The following is a 19,766-nucleotide window of genomic DNA, read 5'->3' as shown; positions in this document are numbered from 1 at the left end:
TATATATATATATATATTGCCAAATGAACTGAAGCAGTGATCTTGTATACTATGCCTATAAATTAATTGAAATGATGGGCTATAAACTCATGGACTCTCTATCCCATCATGAGAAGTCAAGTCCAAAGAATTGACACCTAAATCGCAAGGCGTCAGCACTGAATCTCAGCTGTCAAAGAAGACAACCCCGCGAACACTAGGTAGGTAGGTAGATAGATTGTGGCTTGACTGACTGACGGATCTCCAGTGGCTCGGCAGAACTGTACGTCACTCTCCCGTGCTCAGTGGATTTGGGCCCAACCCAAATGTAACTGGAACTGCGGGTAACTAATGTAAACCTTGAGCAGCTCGTCTATCCCAACCTCACCTCACCTCACCTCACTCCTTCATTCCTATAGCAATCCGATACCTACAAGTCTTCTCTTCGCCATGTCCAAATACAAGGATATCATGAAAAATGGATGGCATCCTGAAAAGCCCGGCAGCAGCTTGAAAGGTCAAGTTGTAAGCAGTCTCCCTCTCCGCTCTCGTCCTTCCCTGCTACTGTTATCAATGGCTGACATCCTCACAGAAAGGACTCGTTGGGAGAGGAAAGTCTGAGGATGAGGACCGAGGTAGCCACGTTTCTGTTCCGCTGTCCCAACTAAAGGACCCTTCAACCTTTGCACCACCTCCCAAACGTACCGGTGCCGGTCTTCTTCCACCACCTCCAAGGGAAGAGTCGGGACCGAGAAAGGTTATCACCGCTCCTTCGAAATACATGGACCCGAGAGCACCGCCTCCTCAAGAACCTGTGTATGCCGAGCCCGAAGAGGGATATGAGGAACAACCGCAACCTCGTGGCCCTTATCGCACAAATACTACAGGTCTTTCAACGGATAGCCTACCGAAGCCTCCCGGTCGCAGAGATGGTGCTGATGGACGTTCGGGGCAACCGCCTTCATATCAATCTGCAATGGCGGGCGTCGGAGGAAAAGCTGCACCTCCCAGTTTACCACCACGACTGCCCCCAAGGACAAATTCTGGAAGCACCATTACAAGCTCTCCCGCTGCTAGTCCTGCGCCTACAGGCAACGGTCTACTGAATCAAGGGGCAGTCAATCGTCTGGGTGCAGCAGGGATATCAGTCCCCGGCTTTGGTATCGGTCGTTCCAGTCCGGCAGCCGATGCATCGCCTAGCCCACCTCAACCTCCACGACCTGGTGTCGCGTCACCGCCTCCAGCACCTGCTACATCACACATGAGCGAACTGCAGAACCGATTCTCCAAGTTTGGAACATCATCTAGCGCTAACACAGCAGCACCTCCACCACCTAGTGAGGGTACCACATGGGCTCAGAAGCAAGCCGCCCTCAAGACTGCCTCTTCATTCCAAAAGGATCCTTCTTCAGTCTCTCTATCCGATGTCCGAGCTGCTGCCAGTACAGCTAACAACTTCCGCCAACGTCATGGCGAACAAGTCGCTGCTGGAGCCAAAACAGCAAATAACCTGAACCAAAAGTATGGGCTTCTTGATAAGGCGCAGAATTCATACTCCAAGTTCCAAGGCAACCAAACACAAAGTCAAAATGAGGATGCTCCCTCTGTGCCAGCATCGCCCGGATTAGCCAGCGTTGTTGGGAAGAAGAAGCCTCCTCCACCTCCGCCAAAGAAGAAGCCGGCTCTTATGGGTGCTTCAGCTGCTCCCGCCAACGATGAACCTCCTCCCATTCCTATGGCAACGAGGCCACAATTTTAAGTTACGAGAATCCGTATTAGACGCACAGCATTACCAGGCGCGCATCTAGGGGAGTTTTTGATATTTCCTGCTTTCTTTGCCTCGAGAATCGCCTTCATCACTGCACAAAAGGGTCAAAAATACAAAATTGGTTGGAACTCATGACTTCTTTCTTTTTTGTTCATCTCATCGCAATATCTCGGGGATATACCAAGCGCCGAGAACGAGATTCGTGTGGCTCGTAATCTAAATAACTGCTCGTCCGTCTGTCGTCACAAACAAGGCAGACCAAAAACATCACCACGTCACTACCCCCACCTTAGACCTTCATCTCGGTAAGACCGTGCTTCCAGACGGTGATGTAGGGAGTGACACCATCCTCACGGTAGTTAAGGAGGACAACCCTGTAGATAATTAGTCTTCCAAGGAACACAGACTCGGTGACAAGGGGCAAACTCACATTCCGTCGGGGTTCATGGACTCGCCAGTAAGGAACTCGAAGTCCTTGAACTTGGCAAGGACGACGTTCTTGACATAGTTCTGGGCACCCTTCTCGAAAGCAGAGATCTCCTCGGCAGGAGCACCCTTCTCCTGGAGAGCAGCCTTGACAGCCTTCATGTAACCTGGAATTGGTGTTAACTTCTGGTATCGTGGATCTCGATGGGGTTGTTTCTATGTACCCTTGAGGTAGGTGAGGTAGCTCTTCTTGTCGAAAGAGGTCTCCTGGAGACGGAAAGAGCTGACGATGTTGTTGACCTTGACGACCTGGTCCTCGAGATCCTCAGCAGCTTCCTCGGCGGAAGCATTGGCACCGATATCTGTGGATTATGGTGTTAGGGCAAAATTGAACCTTGCTTTACACCAGCCCTGAGGCTTTGATGCTGATCGTCACGTACCGACGTTGAGACCGCCCTCCTCGATCATGGCACAGTCGGCCTCGTAGACGATGCCATCGACCTCCTTGAGATCGTAGGAGTCGGAGATGAGCTCGTCACCGGTGAGGATATCCTGTTGTTGCGGGTTTCAGCGACAGATCATGCGAATAAGACAAAAACACGACAAGAATCGAGCGCGGGGTAAGAGTAGGCGGGGTACAGCTCAAGGTGATGAGACGGGATTGTTCATGGTCGTACCTTGTAGATAAGCATTTTGACGGTTGGAGTCGATTAGACCTTTTAAGGATGAGATGGGGATGGAGAAGAGGAGAAAATGAAGCTGATGAGACTGGCAAAGAGGAGCAAAAGCCAAAGGGAGAAACAGAGCCTGATGATAATAAAAATCTAGAGCCAGTGGCGGGGTAGTGGGGGCTCCAAGTACATTAGCGGCACGCAAACTGAAAAAGCTCACTGAACAACGCCGTAAAATTTTTCCGCGGCCGGTGCCTCTAAACCAATCAAGTTCATGGAGTGGGCCTCGAAAACACCAAATCGGTCTCTCTGCTCATATCACGTTTTGGATGAAGAGTTAGAGCGACAAGCGGAATATGCTAAATTAGAGCATAGATCTTAGTATTGTGGGCTTCTTAGCGAGAAGCTATCAAGCTAAGATGAACAAAAACATCTTCGTTGTAGCTGTAAGCAAGGAAGGATTGTAGGTAGTTTGAGATCCCCTGGCTAAGGTAGCGAAAACCACCTTACCAGGCTACATACCTGAGCTAACCACCAAGGCTGTCCGCTGACGAGTGGTTGATCCGTGGACGACAATGTAATATAATAGGCCAGCTCTAGCCCAATAGAATTACACCGCGAACGGCAATGCTGAGCTGCATCTCACGCGTCATGGAAAATACACTTACATACTGCCGATTAACAGCATTGCATGTCCCATACCGAGTATTTTCTCAAGTCCTAAGCAGCCGAAAACAGGCTTATTATGTAGCACCCTGAGTCCGAGAGGACCTATGATCTTCAACGTCTGACACGATCAGCCAGGGGTTCCGTGTTTGCCCCGGATTTAATACGCGGATTTGGAACCGAACGGCTTCATGCGATGTGATGCCATGGCCAGGGAAAGGGAATCTACAAAATAATTGACGGCTGAGCTGCCTGGGCTGGCATGATCTATCTGCGTCTCGGTTCAGTTAATTTAAAGATTCAGACGAGCTGCAAACAGTTTCTCTGCTTTGACAGCAGACATATGACCTGTTGGTGACGTTTCAGTGGTATGAGCCACGAGAGGCTTCGCAAGGCTTGCCCTGTAACTAGAGGAATGAACAGGCGATGGAGCACCAACATGAATTGACAGGGAGGACAGGCGTAAGATATTCGTACGTTTTCTGAGTCCACTGAGCAATGACAGTGTGTGAAACCCTTTGATAATAAGTAAGAGATATCGCAGAGCTGATGAGTGTGATGTTATGGAGATTAACACATGTGATTTGGCAAAGTCACTGACATTCTAACGCGTGGGCTGATCCGCCACTCCCGGCCATGATGTGACCTCGCGACCTGCCCAGTGGAATTGCTCTTCAGGAGATGTCAATTGTGAGAATTGCAAAGACACATGTACATGGAATAACGCATGAGAATGTTGCATTCGTAAAGTATCATCTACAAAAAGGAGATTGATTAGTCTCTTGGCGTGGGTTTGGAATAATTGGACCTCTTCCAGTCCAGTTGCACAGTACAGTCCGTCCGCTGATTGAATTCTAGGTACTTTGCACTCCGAAGCTCCCGGGCGCAGGGCTGCCTCCGTGTCTGCAGATACTGTATCATCAGTGTTTTTTCGCTTGTACCTGAGGTGGGTTGCCACTTTAAGTGACCCAGCGGCGCGAGCGATTGGACGACACGAGCCTTAATCTAATCTTCTGGCCCCCCAAATCAAGTTACGCCTAGTAGATTGGGTACTGTACCTTGCCTCCATTCATTCGCCTTGGGCCGTCGGGTTTTATTAACTTGCCATTGCCATCGCCATCGACATCGACGCTCCCTTTTCTTAAATCTCTTGTATCTTCCAGGTCTAGCCTCCAACTCTTTCTACCTTCATTTGTTGATCGAGACCCTATTAATTGTTTGTTTCGTTTTGTCGCTTCCAGTTCCCCCTCCCCTACGGAACTGAATTGTCTCCTTTCGCTCCTTCACATCATCACCATCTAAAGTTATAACGCGACCGCAGCATCGATACCTTAGCAACTTATTTCTGAACCCCGTCATGGGCAACGACAGCTCCATTCTTGCCGATGGCTCCGCCATGGCCATGCCCGGCACCTCATTCAATCATACGCTCTTCGAAACAGCTTTACCACCGCTGCCAACATTTAGTCTAGAGGTCCAGCCTGATCTCTTCCCTTGGGTCTCCGACTTTTGGCTCAATTTGTTACTCCCTATTGTTGTGTACTGGGTCCTGTCCCTGACATTCCATGCAATCGACGTCTATGACTGGTTCCCCCAATATCGACTACACACGCCCGAAGAAATCACCAAACGCAACCACGTCTCCCGCTTTGAGGTCGCCCGCGATGTTATCCTGCAGCAGATCATCCAGGTCGTCACTGGCGCTCTTCTCGCCTTGTCCGAGCCTCCGGAGATGGTTGGAAAGAGTGAATATGACGTCGCTGTCTGGGCTACTCGCATCCGTATCGCGCAACGAGCTCTCCCAACTGTGCTCGGCCTCGTCGGCCTCAACGCTACAGCAATCTCCAAGAGTCTCCTGGACACTCATCCCCTACTGGCCGGGGCTGTTGCTGGCGGTTACTACCCATCGCTGGTGGGCGCAAACAATGAACCTGCTTTCGCCTCTTGGGAGATGACATTGGCCAAGACCATCTACCACTTCCTGATCCCTGCTGTTCAGTACTTTATTGGTGCTGCCATCATCGATACTTGGCAATACTTCCTCCACCGATTGATGCATGTCAACAAGTGGTTGTATGGTAAGTACCATCTACACAAAAAAAGCTCCTTCATTTCAATGTCGCGATCGCTAACTCAATTCAACAGTCCATTTTCATTCTCGCCACCATCGTCTCTACGTGCCTTACGCCTATGGTGCTCTCTACAACCACCCTGTCGAGGGATTCCTGCTCGACACACTTGGTGCCGCCGTCGCATTCAAGGTTACCCGCATGACTTTGCGCCAGGGCATCCTCTTCTTCTCAATGTCCACAATCAAGACTGTCGACGACCACTGTGGCTACGCGTTCCCCTGGGACCCTCTCCAGATCGTCACCAGCAACAACGCTGAATATCACGACATCCACCACCAGCACTGGGGCATCAAGACCAACTTTGCTCAGCCCTTCTTCACTTTCTGGGACACTCTTCTCGATACCAAGTACAGGGGCTCCAAGACCAACAAGCCTAGCCAAAGGAAGGCTAAGGCCGCGGGAAAGGCTCAGTAGATTTTGTTTTTGAGACATTGGCACATGAACTTTTTGATTTCAGCATAAGGAGCACACGATTGTACGCTCCCAACAAAACAAGAAATCCAAGCATCAGTATTCGATTATTTGGGAATCGCCGGATTGCGATATGGTTGTTTAATCTTATCAGAGGGGCGCTTTTTCGTTACGGTTTTGGATCGGTTTGGGCATGACGGCAATATCAACATCGACACTTATCATCACGGCTCGAAGCTTGCGGTAATTTTTATCAACCTTTAATTCATGGCTTTAATGAGGCGCCTGATGGACCAACTCCTTGGGCCTAATACATTCTTCCTACTTTCGTTATCTTACAACTCCCATTGTTACCTTGCCACCAGCCCCGTCTTCGCAATCCAAGGGTCTGGTAGTGCGGTGGCAAGGCTGGCCTTCCGAGAATGCGATGTTGGATAGACGAGAGTCTTCCAGCCTATTTGCTTTACATCTGGATTTGTACTATTATTTTCGAGAATGAGACACAGACTTGGGTTTGGAAACGGCGCACAATTAATATGTGAGATGATAGGACTTGGGTTCCTGTTCCTGTGTATCGGGAACGAGTATGGCTAGAAAGAAGGAGAAGAAATCCAGTGAGAACATGAATAGCTGCGCAGATGTACGATGCTGTATCTCGGATTGGTCCTCAGGATAGCCCCCAGGAACAGAATATTAACAGTTCTTTCTGTAACCGTATTGATAATTACTGGATGCTATCGTGATACCTCTCCACTGGTAGAGTCACTCTGGACTGTCTGTATGTCTTGACATGAGATTGAAAGCTCCCTGTGGCAAGACATTCTTGCATAGCCTATGTGAAACACTAGAAGGACATTAATAAGACCGTCTACATGTTTTGGGCATGAGGCATCAATTCTTGCAGTCATTGTTGTAATGGTAGAAGGGCCATTAATTCATGGTCATTGGGCAAGTAATTGAAGACGGTACTTCAACATCTAGCAATTGAGAGGTCCTACCAAGTGTTTAAGGAGTGGTCACAGCCAGGATCTCGACGTTTAGATTGCAGGAGGACTCTTCCCATATCATACGTATTAGCCCGTGTGATCATATGAATGTAAATGTTTAATGCATCACTCTGCAATGGTCAAATCGAGACTAAGGTACTCAGCTCCATGTCAATGTGAGCAATTGGCCTACCCTATATGAAGCGACCCGTATTCGGGATTATGAAGAAATAACCCATATGCATGTCATGTATCGAAGACCCTTGCATGTTACGATGAGAACGACATATCGTTGCTCACTATTAATTGATATATGATCTGTTGAGATTAGTCGAGGTTGTGTGACGTGTAAGAATATGCACTGAGCCAGCGAACTGGGAGTGATGAGAATTCGTGACGAGCATCGTTCAGCTTGACAAGAAACAGTTATAACAAGTCCTATGAACTTGATGGAAATTAAGTATAGGCTAGGGGAATAGCTCGTAACAAGCACCGGTGTTTTCTAATTGACGTCGAAATAACGAAACAAACGCTTTGATCAGATGGAGGCTCTCTACGCGGGGGAAATGACAGAACCACGGGCCTCGAAAGTAGATTTGAAGTGCTAACAGCGGCTATGAATAAATTAGAAACATTGAAGATTGTCGAGTGCCGTTTTTGGTCTGTTTGGAAATCCAGGACTAAAGTCAAGCTCCGGACCGATAGGTTCGGTTGATGAAGCTGGCATCGGAGATGACGATATTCGTTTGGAGTAGTTCATCAGATACCGAGCAAGTCTGTCTTCTCGTGATACGCTTTACATCGACGGGACGGATGAGTTCCTACGAACCCGGGAGAGACATTGAATGATTGTCTCGGCCTTAAATTCTGTACGTGGTCGTACAGGGATCCATCTGTTTGGAGGGAAAGAGAGAATTTCACAACATCCGGAGCCACAATCAGGGAAGATCCTTTGTTGTTTTCCGTCTTGGCGTTCTGTCACGATAACCTGTCAATTTTCTTGGTAAAATGCTTTCTTTCTCGGTAGCTCGGCTTATTGACGTATCCGCATCCACGTTCAGGGAGAAGCCTTGAGTTGGAGGGAGATGTTCCTCCACCAAGAACTGGGCCTCTTGAAATTGCGGCTGAGATAGAGATCGGGAGGAAAAGCAAGAAAGGGCACGACTTGGCGATGGGATTTTCCTGGAAAGATTTAGACATGAGAACTTGGTGACGTGATTTACCGATAAAAAAGAAAACAATGAACACGGTTGGGGGGACGATGATGCAGGGCGGATGTAGGTTTGATGCATCCGAGACAAGAGAAAAGATAAGACAACAAAAAGCAAATAGAGTTGATACGTAACATGCATTCTGTCTCTGTCTGGCAGTTGTGTAATTAATTGTGCATATGCACGTAGAGGGCGTTGCTAACGTTGACGATGTTTTGTGGCTGTTGTCAACGGTGATGATGACTGACGTGGTTGATCCAGACACCAATAGACAGCTCGAGACAGATATCAGGTGGTTGATGCCATTTCTACTACAATGCAAGCCGCAACCAGCCTCGTCTCGTCTTGTTGTCTCGTCTTTCCCTAGGACAATTGATGCATGCGGCCCATTCTCTCCGGTTCTGGCGTGTTTTCCGTCGAGAACCCGCCGACTTTTTGTCTCTCCCTTGAGCTTTGAGCACTAAACGCTCGCTTCTCAAGACAGCTCAGGCGAGTTTCAGAGCGCAGGTTTTCACTGGCCGTAGCTAAGAGGACCCTGAATTTCCACTCAAGGTGTTAGTGCCCGAAGGCCGGGAATGGAGCTCACCCTCTCTGTCTTGTCTGTGTCTGTCTGCCCCTTGGTCACAGCTGAGTAGCATTGGTTTTGGAGCCTGCATTTTCTTGATTCTGTCTGAAGAGTGATTCATGCTGGCTTGATTTCTTCATCATGTCGCAACGCAGAGATCGAGTTGTTTATTCCAGCTGATCTCTTGCAGGAGACTATTGGCAACTTGCCGAGCTGTATTGCAGATGTGTCTGGCCAATCCTAACATCACCCGTCCCTCCCCCCTTTGAATTTGCCAAGACAGGATAATTAGCGAAGCTCATGGTCGGGAATAACTCGTGCAAGCTTATGAACTTTGGCAGACACGAAATGCCCCATCTTTTATGACACCCTTCTTTCGTGCTAAGGAGTTCTTCCCAGAACCCTGGCTGAGCTCCACAGAGACCCCTGCCACAAGCTGACCCACAAGGTCTCAGGCTGAGAACTAGAGCCTATTCGAGTTAAGGGGATCAGGTTCGCTTCGATCAGAGAAAGGCTAGTGGACCAATCACGACTGACCAATGTTCCAGAGACTTGGGTTCCTTGTCTTTGGCAATGCCGTGCTCGTGCGAATGATCGCCCTTGTTCCCCTGAAATTCTTTGTCTTTTGTCTTTGTTGATTGTGGTACAATGCAGAATGTCCCTGCCCTTTTCATTGTCTAGGTAGTTGTGTTTATCTGTAAGTCGTTGATCAACAACCATCAAACCGAGACATGAAGATGTCGATCCCTACAAGACGCATGCGGTCTGTGCTATTCGCTGGCGATGATCAACAGGCGGGAAACTTCAAGGAGCAAGGCAATATTCCGTAGCGCATGCTCAAACAGACCAATAAGGCCAATACTACCCCCAGATGCATAGAGTCCCCCCCTTGACGCCCTCGTGCATGGTTCGGTTGGTCTCACTGGCGAACCGGAACGATGTCGCAACTAGAAAGGCCAATGTTCAAACCTGGCTGAGCTGGGCTGAACCAGACCTGTCCCTTGACAGCCACGGGCTGAAATATTACCTGTCTTCTCCAATGACAGTAGCATTTCTTATTCCGAGCTGGCCTTAGATTGGCGAGGCCTTTGGCTTTTCGACTAGGTTAGTACCTAGGTAGGATATGTAATTAATGTGAAGAGAGGAAGGAGGAGCATTAGGTATTTCCCCATCTTGGACCTTGGTCAGAATTGGGTCCTCTCCCGCTCTTTCCGCAATCTCATATCCAATATTCCTCCTCCTCCCGTCCCCATCCCAAAAAGTCTCACCCTCTTTTCTTCTTTGATCTAACATTCTGCATCTTTGGTCTCCCTTCTTTTCCTTTTCCCCATTCATTCCTCGTCTAAGACTGCCACTGAGACTGAGACCACCCCAAAAGCAAACTAGCGAGAGTTCGTCTATTCACGACTTGTATCCTCTTGTTAGTGGGACCGTACTATCCAAACTGTCCGCGCGCACCTTTGCTTTACAGCATCGACCACTCCTAGGTCACGACTTTTACTCGAGCGTCGCAAGCAAACAAGCAGCTTCACTAGGTAGCCGCCCTCGGCTCTTCGTGTACGGCCTTGCCCTTGCTTTGTTATACGGTACTTCGCTGTGCCCGACTGTTGCATTGCTTCGTCTCATAGCCGAGTACAGTATCCTCGTCCTTGCCTTGCTTTACATAGCATTTTGCGCTGCCTTTGACGCCCTGCGCTTAAGCGCCCGTCCTGTGCCGCATTCCGTACCTTACTTACCCAGTTCTTGGTACACGTCAACATTCGTCGAGGGTTGTTCCAAAGACTCCATTGCGGCGCTTACTGCCCATCACCTTTCAGGGCTCCTCGTCAGGTCATTGGCTGTCAACCACCTGCAACCAAATTTGCTGTAATTTGAGAGGCTCACATCCAATCATTGACACCCAGTATAGAGTCTCTAACACCACTTCGCGCCTGTCTGAACATGCGACGAACACCTCATGGTGTTTCATCAGCCTCCTGTTATTGCTTAATCTCGACCTGTCCGAATCCCCGGGCATCAAAGCCTATAGGCGCTGTCGTGGATCTTGACTCGGTTTTCCCAGATTAGTACCAATCTCATCATTGATCCCTACGGCGATCTGTGGTAACGGCGGGTGCCTACATACATACATATTAACTGTAGTAAAGGCCCGTTACCCGTCGCCTGTCATGGATCCGTCAACGACTTCTCTTTCACTTTCTTTGTTGGTGAGTTCGGACATTTTTCTTTCTTTTGTTCTCCGATTGTGCTGGCTGGTTGCTCCTTACTTCGCCTCTCGCTGGACGATATTGATCCACTACTTCTGCGGATCGCCTTACACGGAACCGTTGAGTCGGTTCATTATATCCAATCCAATCCATCTTTACAACAATCGTTCTCTTCAGCAATTGGACCACTTTGACCCCGACTGCGTCAACTTCATCTCTCAGCATTCCCTTTGTGTTTCATTATCGAACGCTGTTATTCCATTCTCTACCCCGGATCGGTACACATTGCCTAGAAGTGTCTTATTTGCCGTGGTATGCTTCAATTGTCTTATTTTTGTACCCTCGCATGAAAATCATCTGAATTTGGCTCCGTCCCCGACCAGCCCCCCGGCCTCTGCCTCAAGACATAGACGGACGCCGTGTTTTGGAAAAAAACAAAAGTTTGAGTCGCATGTTTTTCTTTTGTATTGAGGGCGTAAAATGTCGGAGCTGAAGTCAGCGTCGAAGGCCTCTCAGCCAGCCTCTCTCTAGCTGCAGCAGTGCTTGGTATTGCCAATATGCTGTATACATCAAAATGGGCAAAATAGCTGGGTTTGATTGCAGATTGAAGTCTCTATCTGCAGCTACCTTGGGATCGATCCAAGGGTTCCCTTGTCTCCCCACGATTGCCAGCTCTGTCATTTCATACGGTCCAAGCCTATCGTACCAGATTGTTTCTCAGCTGTTACCCCTTGGCCCCAAGGCGTGTGGCTGGCTGTAACTCACTGCAGTGCAGCTTGGTGCAATTTCCCTGCCCTTTTTTCTTTGCTTCTATTCCCCTTCCATGCCGTCACCCGATGGCTTTTAACGACGGCCGCTGACAAGCATCCCCCAGTCAAACTCCCCCTTCGACACAGTCCGTGCAGCTTATTGGGTCGTGGGACAATTTCAGCCAATCTCACCCCATGCAACGAGACATCCGGCGGGGCCGTGATCAGTGGAGAGGCTGCTATTCTTTTCGTGACATTGTCTGTGACGACGTTTCCGTCTCGGCTTCTGCGACGTGCGCTGGCGTAGGCGCTGGAACAAGCTCAAGCTCAGGCTCAGGTACTGGCACAGCACCTTCGTATCCCAACAAGAGGCACGGTGGTCTTAAGATGGGTCATACCTATTATTACTACGTATGTTGTTCTATCCGTTTCGGTGTATGCCATCGTATTGCATTGCATTGCATATCACCTCATAACAAACCCCATTCCTCTCCCTTGCCTTAAACTAGTGAACCCGACTACATACATCAACTCTCATTTACCCAACCACCCAAACACATTTAATCAACATCGCCTCTCTCACTTGTTTCAATTCTTCATTCACTCATTCATTCATTATTTGTTTATTACTTAATCCAGTCATTCATTTATATTAACAATGGGTTTCCAGTATGAGCTAGATGGCTCGGTCGAGACACATGACCCTAGCCTCCCTTCAACCACAGCTTGCCCATACCTACCTGGTCAAACTGTCAATACTTTAATCGTTCCTGTCGAGCAGGCTCTCAGGCAGCGAAGTGCTTCTCTTACCTCTATGCGTGCTACCGATCTCAAGACCATGAATCCCGAATCCAAGTACATCACACCTCGACCTGCACCTTCAGTACCAGCAAACCACATCCCCTACCGGGTTGGTTCATCTCCATCACTAAATCACAAGTCTTCGTCCCGATCACTATCACCAGCCCCGGCGGCATGGAAGCGCTTGTTTGGTCGCAAGGTGAACTCTGAGGGCGAGCGTGGACGATCTCCCATCCGCAACGACTTGTCTGGTACCGCCGAGGAGATCGACGAACGTTGCACCACGCCATCAGAGGGCACTCGAACAAGAGACATCTCGCCTGAATCTCTTCGACGCTTCCTATCGGATGATCTTCCTCCTCGCCCTGGTTCTAACCTCAGTGAGAGACCATCTCTAGTCATCCCTGAAGATGTTGTAGAGGACAACGAGAACGATGACGACGACAACTTTGCGACTTCAGCAGCATCTGATGGACAGCCCTACGTCACTCGTCTCTCACCTCCTCCCTTCAAGCGAACTATTTCCTCCGAGTCAGTCAGAAGCGATGCCGCTAATTCAAGCTCGCTGCCTCTGATTCCTTCAAAACCCTCCAGGAAGGACTTGTTGGAGGTCAGCGGTGTGCCTGCATCGGCTGTGCTTCCTTCACGACCTAGGCTGGAGACTCTTCGGGCACCTAACCCTCGAATCAATCCTGCCACGAGCTTCTTCTTGTCTCCAGCCACACCAAGCTTTCCCGAAGATGAAGGAAACAACTTCTTTGATCTTACTGATGATGAGGACGACGTTGTATCAAGTAGCAACAGTGACATCCTCACATTTCAGCCTGTTCCTGGCATGGCCCCTACTGCCGACTCCTTTGAGTGCTACAGTCTCCCGGAGTCTCAGGAACAAGGACGGAAAATTGTCGAGTCCCAGTCGGCCTATGCCAAGGTCAACTCTGCATCACTTCTTTCTCGCGGCGACAGCGGAAACTTCCTCGGTGCGCCTATCGATACAGGCCTGGACGACTTTGCGGCCGAACTCGGCTGGATGGTTGATGTTATTGGCACCAAGGCCAACTAGTCAACTACGACATACTCACATAGTATCTGATACGATACAATTTAATTTTGGGCTTCAGTGCCTACCACACTCTATGATCAACATTGTATCGACGGCGTTTAATACTGGTTTTCAAAAATTGGGGTTCAACATTTGATGAACATAACACAGCGGGATTTGCTTTTGGCGTTTTAAAAGGAACAAGAGGGGATGGCGCAAGCACAGACAGCTCAACGAGATGTCAAACATACAACAATCCCCGAGGGGTAATAAGAAAAGGATCTGGGCGAATCGAGATAGACGGCCGTGTAACAATGGAATTCTAAAGGAGTATGTGAGGGAAGGGTGGTATGGTTCATGAGACGGACGACATGGCAGTTATTGAAACACGAATCTTGAACCTAAGGCGAGGATTATGGTTTGGACTGATTTGCTCTCACCTGCATGTGTATGTAGATGACATAGCGATCAGCAGGTGGCACAATCTTGATAGATGAGATAAAGGCACAATTATAACCAACATACAACACTGGTTTTACCAGTTACACACTTCTGTTACCGCGTCAAATGATGAATAATCTCAACCGTGCTTTTGTGCTTTCAAAATGATTTGTATTCATACATAGTGGTACATATTGTAGTTGCGGTCGTATTATCATGCCAATTCCTGCCATTCAAAAGCTCTGTATCTAAGGTATGCAGCAAAAGTAATATAATAGTGGTCCATGAGCTGTCTGAAGCGGCACCGGGGGCTTTCATGCGGTAGTTGATTGAAGGTTTGTCGTAGCTTGAGCTTTTGGCTCAGAAGCAGGAGTAATATTTGGCGCTTCTGGTGATGCGGCCGTTATATTCGTAGCCTTTGTAGGCTGAGTGACTGCCGGTTGCGCCATCTTGGGTTGTACTGTCTGATTAGGCTCAGAGTTTGGTGGTGTGGAAGCCCCTTGCTCGACCCCAGTCATCTTGTCCCCCGTAGTCGGGATACCCGACGGAACGTCAGGGGTTTTTGTTTGCGGGTCCTGGGCTTGATCCGGGGCCTTGAGAGCATCCTTGGCCTTGAGGGCCTCGTCAGGCGTAGATTTCTTCTCAGGCCCCTTCTTGTCAGGGTTCAGGAAGCGTTCAGGGACACCTCGTGCAGCATATGTTCCGCTACCGACCCAAGCACCAAGGATGTGGCTCCATCGGTACTCGCCCCGGGTAAGGCGTTGGATCTCCCGATACGCGTAGGCATTGTAATAAGGAAGACCGGTACGCGGATCCCGATACCGAGCGGGATGGTTTGTGATTACGCAAAGAGGCGCAGGAGAAGGTTCTGGCCAATGTTAGAGAAGGTGACGTTTATTGAAGATCCATGAGAACTTACTGGAAAGCTTATTCATCTTGCGGCCAAAGATGATCTGCGTTTGAATGCTTCGATCCTTGAGGGCGTTGTCGTCAAAGTTTTGGAAGACGATGGCATTGCGGGCTCCGGTTGAGGGCTGAGGAGGTTGAGCTTGAGCTTGGGAGTCAGGGGCTTGGGGTACAGCGGGAGTGTCGGGGCTGGTCGACCTGGTACGGAGAGCGGGTGTGATAGTTTTGGGTTGAATATTTGTTGTAGAAGATATGGGTGTAACTTCTGTGGAAGGCTTTGATGGAGGGGGTGATATAGTTGACGGAGGAGTATTATGAAGAGGAGCAGTAGCAGTGAGTGTAGGGGGCATCACCCCTTGAGACGTATTTGGTGGTGCTAGGACATTGGATTTGGGATTGCCGAAGCCCATCATAGGGGGTGCATTTCCATTGATGCCAATACCTGGAGGAGGAGCAAGTATGGGCGCTGCTAGCACGCCAGACGGTTTAGAATCTGGTGGGCGAGATAGTCCTGATGGAGGAGCCACGAAAGAGTTTGTCCTTGATGCTGACCCAGCAGGCGTAGGCGTCGGTGGAGGCGGGGGTGGTGCAGCGAGACCATTTGGTGGAGGATCCTGAGATCGAGGAGGGCTTGGAGGTGTGGGCGGCGGTTGAGGAGGTGGTGGCATAGTCAACGGAGGAGGGATGTCTTCAGTCTTGGGAACCGTTGGAGGGGCACCACTAATCTCTGGAGTTGAAGGTGCATATGTGGGTTTCGTGATATCTTCAAGAGGCTTTGTAGGAGTAGTGGGTTTCGTGTCTTTGGAACCAGAGGCTGCTGTAGGCTCTGCTGACGCTGTGCTTGGTGGTTTGTCTTGCGAAGGTTGTGATCCCTCTTTGGCGTTGGCGTTTGCAATATCACCATTCGCAGCTGGCGTGCCATTTTGACCGACCTCCTTCTTGTCTTCTGTTGAACCAGCCTTCTCCTTCTCCTTCTCTTTGTCTTTGTCTTTATCCTTACCCTTTGCCTTCTCGCCTCTCTTCCTCTTCTCCTTGGCAGGCTCCTCAATCACCATATGCCTTCCCATCCACTCACCAATCCCGCTCCAAAATGTAATAACAGGCCCCTTCAACGTTCTGTTATGAAGTGCCGCCAATTTCGCTCGGCGCTCTTCCTCACGCTGTTTCTCAGCCTCCTCCCAGCGATTCAAACTCTTGCTATTGCGCTTCTCAACAATGGCTGCCTCTCGTAACCGCTCCTCCTGAGTCATGGGTGGTTTCTTCATCGCCTCCAGCTTAGCAGCTTTCTTCTGCATTTGAGCCAGCTGTTTTATCCGGCGCGCCTCTCGCTCCACCATCTGTTGATGTAGCTGCTCCTTGGAGAGTCGAGTCGTTTGGCGGGAAGAGGCTCGTGTCGGTAGGTCCGCGGCAGACGGCAGCCATGAAGTGCGCTCAGATTTCTTCTTAGGTCGTGGCGCGGGCTTCGCAGGTGCAGGCGTTCTCGTCGTAGGGTCGATGCGGACTTTCTTGCGGAATTTGGCAGGGATAGCTTCTTGCGCCTTTCGCTTGCGCTGAGCAGCGCGACGTTCCTTGGCCTGCTTTTCCAATTCCTTCTCGCCCTCGAGGTCATCCTCATTATTGTCGTTTTCGTCTTCGTCGTCTGAAGAGTCCATCTGGACATCCGAACAGTTCTCTTCAGCATCGGAGAAGCCCTGGTCGTTCTCATCTTCGGCGAAAAGTAGTTCGAGATCTGAATCCGGTTCCTCGTTGGCGAGCATCGACTTCATTCGATTGCCGGCGGTCGAACGACGCTTTCGAGTTATAGCAAGCCATTCTACCGTGTCTTCATTGTTTTTCTGGCTATCGGTGTCGTTGTTGGGGCCACTAGTCTTCGGAACTTCAGCGTCACTGTCGCTGTCGCTGAGGCTAGATAATATGGAAGACAAGGGAGTCCCCATATCGGACGGTTTAGATTCCGTTTCCATCGTGAGTTATCGATTGTCGGAACGAAGTAAGCGTAAAGATATCACATTGCGTATATCAGAGAATATCCAAGTTGAAATAATGAAGTAATGTTGTGTCGTGGCTCTTCGCCTTGTGGGATTGAAGCTAAAGATAGAAGATGCAAGGTTGACGAAACGCGTTTTTTTGGCGGGGAGAAGCCTAGAGTTGGAGATGTTTTTTTTTAGGCTGCTGACATCACGACCGACGGTGTAATACGATAGGTGCATTCCAGCGACACAACGCTCTTGAGATATTGTACAACAAGCAAATGTGAATAATTTAATAATGCAATTTATTCTGATATTTAATATATTTCATTCGTCTAAATGTGCGAGCCTCTTGTTTAGATCGCATGTGCTCAAAATTGCAGCCTGATCATTCGTACCTAATTAAACGCCGTGTCTCCAGTATACAAAACAAAAACTCCGTCCTCATGATTTGCATGAGTGTATCTAAAACGCTAAACTTATCATGGCTAACCGCTGCGCGGGTCCCTCTATGTCGCAGCTAAGCGCCCGGAGAAGAGAGAGAAAAATGGAAACCAAGCCGCTATAACAGGCAGAGGTGCGTGTTGCTTCGGCCAGTGATTGATGTATGAGATACGAGAGATGGTCTGGATGTTGCTGCTAGAATTGGACATCTCAGTGCCGATTCCTACATCTCATCGGGGGCAAATTCCACGTCTTCAACAGCCCACTCCTTGCATAACCCAAACCAGTTACGAGTGAGACATCTCTGACTTTCTGGCACGCTCGTGCTTGGAACGTCATCCGTTGTACCTGCGGGCGCAGCCGTAACAGGCACGCTCGTAATCTGGCCAGGTTCAGCTGTTGTTGTGGCCTCAACTTCATCGCGGCAACCCCAGAACCTTCCAGGAGTATGGCAAGTCGTCGTAGGAGTAGCATCTACGGTCGATGTAGTGCTGCTCTCGGTAGTCGTCTTATCCTTACACCCAAACCAGCCAGGAGTCTTGCAAGTAGACGTGGAAGTTGACGTGGTCGAGGTTGTGGTCGAGGTTGTGGTCGAGGCGGGTGTAGTCTTGTCAAGACAACCCCACCAGCCAGGCGTCTCACAAGTCGATGTGCGGGTCCGAGTACGGGTAGTCATGGAGGTCGAGGGTGGTGAGGATGATGTGGTGGTGGTTTCGGTGCCATTGCTTTCGTACATCTTCCACTGAGCACAGTCCCTACATTCAGGAGTTCGTCTGCACTCGGGAACACCATCGTACTTCTTGATGACATCGTCAATGACAGAACGGATCCGATGTGTACCGATTCCAACCCTCCATCCCTTATCGGCCACAACGTCGTACACACATTCATAACCAGCATGGCATGCGCTTTCCATAGCATAGCCACCATAGGTGCAAGAAGCTGTTGCGCCGTTGCATGTTCCGATATACACAGGGTCTGCGGTGTGACCAAAATGGAACGTGCCTGTGTTCTCGCGCAGTTGGGGATAGTCGGCACTAGCACCAGGAGGGACAGGTAGACCTAGTCTGGAAGCTGGAAGCGCCTCTGGGACGGCTTCAAATGTGACGACGGGAAGACCATATGTCATACCCAGCATCGAGGTGACGGCGCCACCAAGCGAGTGCCCTGTCAGCCAGACCTGGGCATCAGGATAGAGCTCTGTGACATTCGAGTACAGTTCGCGGGCAGCGCCGTAGTAGCGGTTCTCTTCCCTTAGAGCCTGGACAACACAAGTGTTGTTGCATGAATACGTGCCTGTGGCACAATCACAGACTTGATGCCAGGTCCACTGACCTTGTTGGGCACAGCAGCAGCTGAAGAAGAGGTTGTCGGTGACCTTGTCATTAGTTGTGGGTGCCTTCTCCATCAAAAACAGGCATCGACGTGCCTTTCAGTCCGATGACAATGGTCGAGTTTGTATCGTCAACAAAAATATGGCCGCGAAGACCATCAGACTCCCATCCGAAATCGGCGCTGCGGTTCCATCTTTCTCCTACATCTTCCCAGTCGGTTTCTGTTTCATCTTTGACATACGCGTTGGCCGTCATAATAGCCAAGTTCAAAACAGTGTCCTTATCTTTGATGTCGGGTGAAGACACCTGGTCCATAGTCCACGCCGATGCGTCAAGCACAGCTGCGTATCCTCTCTGCCGAGACTCGGCAACCATAGGGTCGACGACGGATGGTCTCCGGTCCACCAGACGCTGAATTGTCTGGGGATGGCTCTTGGCTTTTAATCGAGAGATATCGTATTCGCCATATTCATCTTCTGCAGCTAGGTAGACCCTTGACTGGTCATGAACAACATCTCGCTTCCGATGGAGGCCTGGGTGGAGATGTGTGCCATGATGGTAGATGTGCCGAAGGCTGAAGGTATGCTCAGCTGGCGCAGGAACCTCTGGCGATACTGGAAGTGCTGGCCCAGGAGGTAACAGGACGTCGTCGTGAAATCGGACACCGATGTTATTGTGAGCAGATGATGGCGAGAAGGCGAGGAATGATAGCAACAAGGCAGCGGTTACGCGGCCAGTCGAGGCGCATCGAAAGCCGGACAGTCGGGAGCGGCGATTTGTTGTCATGATGGTATTGACCATCCTACTGAGCAGAAGGAAAGACGCATATACGATTTGAATTGAATTTTGTTGAGTATATTGATGGAAAGTAGAGAATATTGATAGTAGTAGTAGTAGAAGCAGTAGATCATGAAGATGGATGAATGAAGGCGGCGACTGTTATCAAGCCTATGATGTTATGCACGTTATCGCTGGAAGTGGAGACTTGAGACCGGAAAAAGGGTCACATGGAGGCCGACGTAGGCAATGTTGGGGAACTAATAGTGCACGGGGCTTA

At 49.6% G+C, this 19,766-nt stretch overlaps 7 protein-coding genes across 11 annotated transcripts; 4 read left to right on the top strand and 3 right to left on the bottom strand.

Moving 5' to 3' along the window:
- Positions 1-55: 55 nt before the first annotated feature.
- Positions 56-4,057, bottom strand: FVEG_09198 (translationally-controlled tumor protein). Of its 2 annotated transcripts, XM_018898170.1 has the most exons (6): positions 3,367-4,056; positions 2,851-3,277; positions 2,614-2,725; positions 2,398-2,535; positions 2,178-2,340; positions 56-2,121 (listed from the first exon to the last, which is right to left on the bottom strand). In XM_018898170.1, the coding sequence occupies exons 2-6, from the start codon at positions 2,863-2,865 to the stop codon at positions 2,037-2,039; spliced, it is 513 nt and encodes a 170-aa protein (XP_018756001.1). In that variant the 5' UTR covers positions 2,866-3,277; positions 3,367-4,056; the 3' UTR covers positions 56-2,036. The 2 variants fall into 2 exon arrangements, with proteins under 2 accessions (XP_018756001.1, XP_018756000.1); XM_018898169.1 differs by having other exon boundaries at positions 2,851-4,057.
- On the top strand, positions 233-3,181 carry FVEG_09199 (hypothetical protein). Of its 2 annotated transcripts, XM_018898171.1 has the most exons (3): positions 233-262; positions 348-504; positions 572-3,181. In XM_018898171.1, the coding sequence occupies exons 2-3, from the start codon at positions 430-432 to the stop codon at positions 1,736-1,738; spliced, it is 1,242 nt and encodes a 413-aa protein (XP_018756002.1). In that variant the 5' UTR covers positions 233-262; positions 348-429; the 3' UTR covers positions 1,739-3,181. The 2 variants fall into 2 exon arrangements, with proteins under 2 accessions (XP_018756002.1, XP_018756003.1); XM_018898172.1 differs by lacking the exon at positions 233-262 and having other exon boundaries at positions 320-504.
- Positions 4,058-4,084: 27 nt separating the features above from the next.
- FVEG_09197 (C4-hydroxylase) lies at positions 4,085-7,355 on the top strand. Its single transcript, XM_018898168.1, has 2 exons — positions 4,085-5,588; positions 5,656-7,355. Exons 1-2 carry the CDS (start codon positions 4,868-4,870, stop codon positions 6,054-6,056), a joined length of 1,122 nt encoding a protein of 373 aa, XP_018755999.1. The 5' UTR covers positions 4,085-4,867; the 3' UTR covers positions 6,057-7,355.
- Positions 7,356-11,076: 3,721 nt separating this feature from the next.
- Positions 11,077-14,212, top strand: FVEG_09196 (hypothetical protein). 3 transcript variants are annotated; one of them, XM_018898166.1, is made up of 3 exons: positions 11,077-11,334; positions 11,897-12,182; positions 12,442-14,177. In XM_018898166.1, exons 2-3 carry the CDS (start codon positions 11,967-11,969, stop codon positions 13,633-13,635), a joined length of 1,410 nt encoding a protein of 469 aa, XP_018755997.1. In that variant the 5' UTR covers positions 11,077-11,334; positions 11,897-11,966; the 3' UTR covers positions 13,636-14,177. The 3 variants fall into 3 exon arrangements, with proteins under 3 accessions (XP_018755997.1, XP_018755998.1, XP_018755996.1); XM_018898167.1 differs by having other exon boundaries at positions 11,897-14,212; XM_018898165.1 differs by having other exon boundaries at positions 11,077-12,182.
- On the bottom strand, positions 14,087-17,102 carry FVEG_09195 (hypothetical protein). The gene is made up of 2 exons (XM_018898164.1): positions 14,975-17,102; positions 14,087-14,923 (listed from the first exon to the last, which is right to left on the bottom strand). The coding sequence occupies exons 1-2, from the start codon at positions 16,923-16,925 to the stop codon at positions 14,370-14,372; spliced, it is 2,505 nt and encodes an 834-aa protein (XP_018755995.1). The 5' UTR covers positions 16,926-17,102; the 3' UTR covers positions 14,087-14,369.
- A 111-nt stretch (positions 17,103-17,213) lies between these two features.
- FVEG_09194 (triacylglycerol lipase) lies at positions 17,214-19,681 on the bottom strand. The gene has a single exon (XM_018898163.1). It carries the CDS (start codon positions 18,781-18,783, stop codon positions 17,599-17,601), a length of 1,185 nt encoding a protein of 394 aa, XP_018755994.1. The 5' UTR covers positions 18,784-19,681; the 3' UTR covers positions 17,214-17,598.
- FVEG_16535 (hypothetical protein) lies at positions 18,714-19,719 on the top strand. The gene has a single exon (XM_018905779.1). It carries the CDS (start codon positions 18,816-18,818, stop codon positions 19,122-19,124), a length of 309 nt encoding a protein of 102 aa, XP_018755993.1. The 5' UTR covers positions 18,714-18,815; the 3' UTR covers positions 19,125-19,719.
- The last annotated feature ends 47 nt before the right edge of the window (positions 19,720-19,766 follow it).

This window comes from Fusarium verticillioides, chromosome 5, assembly GCF_000149555.1.
Source record: "Fusarium verticillioides 7600 chromosome 5, whole genome shotgun sequence".
Taxonomy (NCBI): domain Eukaryota; kingdom Fungi; phylum Ascomycota; class Sordariomycetes; order Hypocreales; family Nectriaceae; genus Fusarium; species Fusarium verticillioides.
The sequence above is the reverse complement of the archived record's forward strand: the minus strand, read 5'-3'. Positions and strand labels throughout refer to the sequence as shown.